Here is a 6,000-nt window from a genome sequence, read left to right on the forward strand (position 1 = left end):
AAGCCGGCCTGCAGGCTGCCCGCCACAGCACTCGGCCCCAACTGCCAGGCTCTCGGTATTAAGCTACAGTAACCTCCATAGTGATTTTAAAATAACACATGCAACAGCGTGAAAAAGAGAAAAACGAAAAAAACTGGAATAAAATCATTTCAAAACAAATGCCTAATATGAAACTGAAGGATCAAAATTACAAACCTAAATTTCAAAAACCCGCATTTAACAGCAGTTGGTTTGACCCTCAGCAGCAACAGAGCAACAGGACGCAGATCAACAAGCTCCAAGCTTTTGGCCACCGGCACACGCTCCGCTTTCTAGAGCGAATGGCCCACAGCTCTCAAGCTGGGCAGTGGAAGCGAGAGCTACAGGGAACAACCAGATGCTACTGGGGGACCATGAGACCAGCGGCCACCGTGACCCTTGTCGGAAAACAGCGAACAGCAGACCTGCCTGCCTGGACACCAGGGCCCCTGGCCGCTGTGGGTGCGAGGGAGCCCTGCTCCAGGTGTGTCTTGGGGAGTCAATCCAGCTTCCGAGCAGAATTCACCAGCGTCATCTGCGTCAAGACAGCACGTCCACCGCCTTCGACATGCTTTCTTGACTTGGAGAACTTCCAGCCCATGGCAAACGGGCTCACGGTAGCAGGTGCACAAGCTGCAACGAGGAGGACCGGGCCTTCTGCCGGCTGGTCTCGGAGGCATCAAAGTGCTGCAAGCGCTCCCCACCCAGACTGGAGCCTGAGCCAACAGCCTGAGAAGAGCCGCACAGAAACTTCAGCGCGCCACTTTCAAGACACACGACCAAGGGTGTAAAACGCGGCCGATTTACCACCCACCTTGACGACAGGCAAGTCAAAGACCTCTCGGGCCTCTCCCACCTCCGGATTGTCCCCATCTTCCGAGATGATGTGCGAGGCGAGCGCGTTGTACGACACTTCCTTCGCTTTCCCGGCTTTCAGAAGCTGAATAACCTACAAAAAGCACACAAGTTACAATGGAACACGCCGCATTTCAATGCATACCAGTGATCATGAACCGTGAAAATTCTAATAAACATCCACCACGTTCTCCACAGAGGATTAATACCTGCCACCGAGTCATTTGCAAGGAAACCTACGGGGACGACAAAACGCATCAAATCTTGACTCACTGACAGGGAGGCACAGAGCTCCTGCGACCGACGTACTGGACAGTGTCCCTCTTGAAGACAGAAGGACTGACAAACAAGGTGAGCACGAAGGGCGAGCACTGGACACACAGCATCTCAACAGAAAGGCGCGGGGACAGGCAGTTCTGATAAATGGAGAAATTCCGCAAGAGGCGCTACAGGAGCCGCATCTCGAGGAACTTAAAGGCGTCGGCCACGCAGAAACACAGTCAGTGTGCGGAGAGGGCGGCATGTGACACGCTGGGCAGGACACAGACCAGACTCTCGACGGTGTGGCACAGATGCCGGGCCTTTGTATTTTACCCCAAGATAAAATACAGAGTGTCTTCTGAAAGAGAGGCCGAGGGGCAGGCGGTCAGCAGGGAAGACCACGATCAGACACAACAGGAAGACCGCCGCCAGTGGAAGGACAGGTCTACACTGCGGGAGTGAAGGCAGGACAGGCGTTAAGAAGCACCTGCGATAACTCAGGTGAAAGAGGCAGGTTACCGAACTGGACGGGAAGATGATGCAAGGGAATTAGCAAGACTTGGTGACTGAGGGGGCGTGTGCAAGAAACTGCGACACCACAGCACAGCTCCCAAGCACCACTACGAGCTCACGGGGGAAAGAAAGTTTTAGTTTAGGGCACGGCTTCCTCTGGTGCCACTGTACGATTTAGGAGGACACGCAGCGCATCGAGGAGGACACCAGGGTCCCATCCGAGTAAAGCCATCTGTGTAGACAGAGATGGGGGCAAAGCTCTGAGCCAACAAGATCCCAGAGCACACGGGGGCGGAAACGGAGGCCGGGTAGGCACAGAGGCTGGAGGGCAGGTGGAGGCCCCTGGCCAGGTCTGAGCAGCACACCGCAAGCTGCGGGTGGTGAGAGCGCCCTGTGTGGTCGTGAGCTAGAAGTTCATCTGACACAAGTGAGCTCCTGGAGTCCACAGTTTAAGATTCAGAGAATCAACCATCTTTCAGAAAACAGTTTCAGACCTCAGTGGCTGCAGGACATTTTTAAGCCCTTAGACTTGATTCACAGTTGAGTAAGCACAGCTCCAGTTCAGCTTCCTCCAGGTTTTAAGTAATATTTGCTTCAGTTCTGTTCAAAGTCTTAAAATGAACCAGAGGATAGGCAGCAGAGGGGAGAGGGACAGCAGGCAGTGAGGAAAGAGCACCCAGGCTGGAAGGGAGAAGCCTCCACCCTGCTACGGGCACTTACTTTCACCTCTCTGAGTTCACCACCTGTTTATCCAAGTCAAAGCCTCTACTTCAGAGTTAGAGGAGAGAAAGGATCCACCTTGGGGGCTGCCGAGCATTTAGTTACTAGGACACCAACTCACAAGCCTCTAAGAAGGCCAAGACCCATCAGCCTGCCGCAGATCTTCTGCCTCCAGTTTATCTATTAAGTCCCCGTCTCTATTCGGGAGGCCCAGGCCTCAGTTCTCCACGCTCAGCACTCAGCCAAGGCGACACCCAGGCGATGTAACTGTACAGACACAACTTTAGGGAAGAGAACACCTAGAGACCCAACTACAGTTCATTCCTACAGTGGAAGCATAAAATTCTGACATTCAAACAGATGCAATACTTTAGGAGAGGACAAGAGAGGACCGAGCTGCAGACCTGCGAGCTGGGGGGCGGGGGGGGGGGGTGCTGCCACCCGGGGGCGGCTAACTGTCCTCTGAGCACCCCGGGACCCGCGCCCCTACTGGCTTCACCCTGTCGAAGGTCCCACCCCGGACCCACCCGTCAGCCCGGGCTGCCGCGGGAGGGTGTCCCAGTCCGGACTCCGCCCACGAAGGAGCGGAGAGAGGGGGTGGGGTGGGGGCAAGCCGGCGAGGCGCCGCGCGACCGCAGGCAGGCGGGTCGCCCCACGGAGAAGGAACGGGGATACCCGGCGCTGGGCTCTCCGCGAAGACCCCCTCCACGTGCCCACTTTCCTCCAAGTCTGGGCACGCGCCCCCCACCCAGCGCCCGCCGCGGGACGCCGCAGACGCGCCCCACGTCCCCTCCTGGGGTCCCCCCAGCCCCGGGTGCCCTCCCGCGGGGGCTGCAGACCCCGGTGCCCGCTCCGTCCCCTCCAGCCTTGCTCTCCGCACAGCCGGACTCGCGGGCTCCCCGGGACCTGGACGCGCGCGGGGGGGCGAGGGGACGCGGCGGGGTGGAGGCGGGGTACCTGCGGGTCGAGGTCGCCCACCGCGTAGTACTTGACCTCCTTGAACATCTCCTCGGGAACGCGGGGCACCTGGCCCGACATGGTCGCGGCGGCCCCGAGGCTCCGCAGAGGCGGCTCCCGCCCGGCCCCGCGGGGCCCGCTCCCCAACGGCGCGGCCGGCGCTCGGCTCCGGCTCCTGCACTACAAGTCGGACCCTCGGCGCCCCCGCCCTCGGCGCCGCTGGAGCGCGGGAGCCGCGCGCGTCCCGTGGGCCGCACCATCCCGCCGGCCGTCGAGGGGGAGCCGAGGGCCGGGGGCCGCTCGGCCGGCGCCGCCCGGAGCCCTCCGCCGCGGCCCCGGGGTCGGGGGTTGCTCAGCGCAGCGGGACGCCCGCCGCGGAGCGTAGGACGCGGGGCGGCCGCCGCCCCTGGGGGAGCTCGGGGGTCGCAGGGAGACGCGCCCCCCCCGGCGGGCTGCAGTGGGCCGGCCCCGGGGAGGACGGCAGCGCGGCGGGCCCTCCCGTCGGCCCGCGCGGCCGCACGCGCTGCGCATGCGCGCGCCGGGGGCGGGGCCCGGGCGAGCGCAGCGCGGCCGGCAGCCGCCCAGCGGGGACTTGAGGTGACGGTCTGGAGCGGAGTGGAGGTGGGGGAGGAGGAGGCCCGGGCTGGAGGGCGGAGACCGAGCGCCGCGGGCTGCTGGAGGCGCGCCGGTCCCGCGGGCGGGCACTGGGCTTCTCCCCATCGCCCGAGCCGGCTCCTGCCCGGGGACCCTGTGAGGTCGGAACCAGCCCCGCTCTCCTCACTCCGGGCGCCGCTGACGACACCTGGCGCGACGCGCGCCCGCGCTGTGACGTAATCGGGCGGCGCCCTGAGAGCCGCGCTCGGGCGTACCTGCGCAGGATGGGAGCGGAGTGGGGTGGCCGGCGGGACCCCCGCGTCCCCCGGGGCTTACGCCGCGGCCGGGGCCTGGGGGTGGAAAGGCACGTGAGGGAGGCCCGCTGCTGCTCCCTGCTAAGCGGAAAGCCGTTCGGTTCAGTCGCTCAGTCGTGTCCGACTCTGCGACCCCATGGACCGCAGCACGCCAGGCCTCCCTGTCCATCACCAACTCCCCAAGTTTACTCAAACTCATATCCATCGAGTGGGTGATGCCTTCCAGCCATCTCGTTCTCTATCGTGAAGTAAATGTTAATGGAATTGGTCGGGGGAAAAAAAAAACTTTTCAGAATGACTGTGGCAGCCTCATTTCTGAGGCTATCACTTTTTAGTCTGCGATCATACACAAGTTCTGAAAGTGAGTTGTGGTTAGTTCATTGACCAGGACGGCAGTACCCAGGACACTGGCTCTGTTTAATCAGCAGACACGCCTTTGATTGTCTGTGCACTCGTTATGTGTGTAATAAGTGGTTTTTGTATGGGCAGAAAGTAAGCACATTGTGTGTTAGTGGCTCAGTCATGTCCGACTCTTTGCCACCCCATGGACTGTAGCCCGCCAGGCTCCCCTGTCCATGGAATTCTCCAGACAAGAATACTGGAGTGGGTTGCCATTGCCTCCTCCAGAGGATCTTCCCGACACAGGGATGGAATCTGCGTCTCCTGCATTGGCAGGCGGATTCTTCACCGCTGTGCCCCCTGGGAAGCCCAAGCCTTTTAAATATCCTTATGTTTTATCATTTTGATGTTTTCTCTTTTTTCATTTGTCTATTGAATAGTCTGAAACAACGCTGTTCTGATGCTAACTTTTTTGTTTTTACAAATAATAAAAACATTGGGTACTTGCCTGAATGAGTAAGAATATACTGTTCTCCTTTTGACTACCCAAGCATAAGTTTGATATTGGCCATTGTAACATTTCGGAGAAGGCAATGGCAACCCACTCCAGTACTTTTGCCTGGAAAATCCCATGGACAGAGGAGCCTGGTAGGCTGCCGTCCATGGGGTCGCGAAGGGTCGGACACGACTGAGCAACTTCACTTTCACTTTTCACTTTCATGCATTGGAGAAGGAAATGGCAACCCTCTCCAGTGTTCTTGCCTGGAGAATCCCAGGGACGGGGGAGCCTGGTGGGCTGCCGTCTATGGGGTGGCACAGAGTCCGACAGGACTGAAGTGACTTAGCAGCAGCATTGTAGCATTTTACCTTCTTTGTTAAGAAAATGTAGGAGAGATAAATTAGTTCTAAATATCAAATCAAAATTGGCATCCCCTTTTATTGACCTGTGTGAGAGAACTTACGAGCTTTTTTCTTCCTTCATTAAACAGGAACTAAGCATGTATTTTTATAATAAAAGACTTAAAGCATATCTCAACCAGGTATTTTATTTTGTAAGTTAAAAAAAGAACTTGTAACATTCAGCAGGGCAACTTTACCCTACTGTGATTTCTGATAGTCAAGAAGGCAAATTATGGAACTAAGAAATCTGTTATTTAAAATCCTCAACCTGTCAAGAGATTGTTAAACATTAAACTGTGCAAGGTAAGTGTTGTACACGTTGGGCCTTATCTCACCGACATCAAGAGGGTCCCGGTCAGTGGCGCACAGAGAAAACATGCAGTAGGGTGTATGTAGCGCACTGCTGCTTTGCCAGTTATAAAAGAAACTTCTTTAGATGAATTCTGACTTCACCTGGATAAGGCATGTTCTGAGGAAGTATAAGTTCATTTAACAAAAGCTTTGTACTTCTTTAACTTCGGTACATGTA

At 57.5% G+C, this 6,000-nt stretch overlaps 1 protein-coding gene across 2 annotated transcripts in view; it reads right to left on the reverse strand.

Moving 5' to 3' along the window:
- Window positions 1-3,544, reverse strand: part of PAXIP1 (PAX interacting protein 1) — a 41,135-nt gene extending 37,591 nt beyond the window's left edge. Inside the window, exons 1-2 of one of the 2 annotated variants that reach the window (XM_070788464.1) lie at window positions 3,325-3,544; window positions 833-967 (exon numbers count right to left, since the gene is read on the reverse strand). In XM_070788464.1, the coding sequence (XP_070644565.1) occupies window positions 833-967; window positions 3,325-3,405 (216 nt within the window). In that variant the 5' untranslated portion in view covers window positions 3,406-3,544. Of the gene's footprint in view, window positions 1-443; window positions 793-832; window positions 968-3,324 lie in introns of those variants that run through there. The other variant, XM_070788463.1, reaches the window with a different exon arrangement.
- Between the last annotated feature and the right edge of the window lie 2,456 nt (window positions 3,545-6,000).

This window comes from Bos indicus, chromosome 4 (assembly GCF_029378745.1).
Source record: "Bos indicus isolate NIAB-ARS_2022 breed Sahiwal x Tharparkar chromosome 4, NIAB-ARS_B.indTharparkar_mat_pri_1.0, whole genome shotgun sequence".
In the NCBI taxonomy this organism is placed as follows: Eukaryota; Metazoa; Chordata; class Mammalia; order Artiodactyla; family Bovidae; genus Bos; species Bos indicus.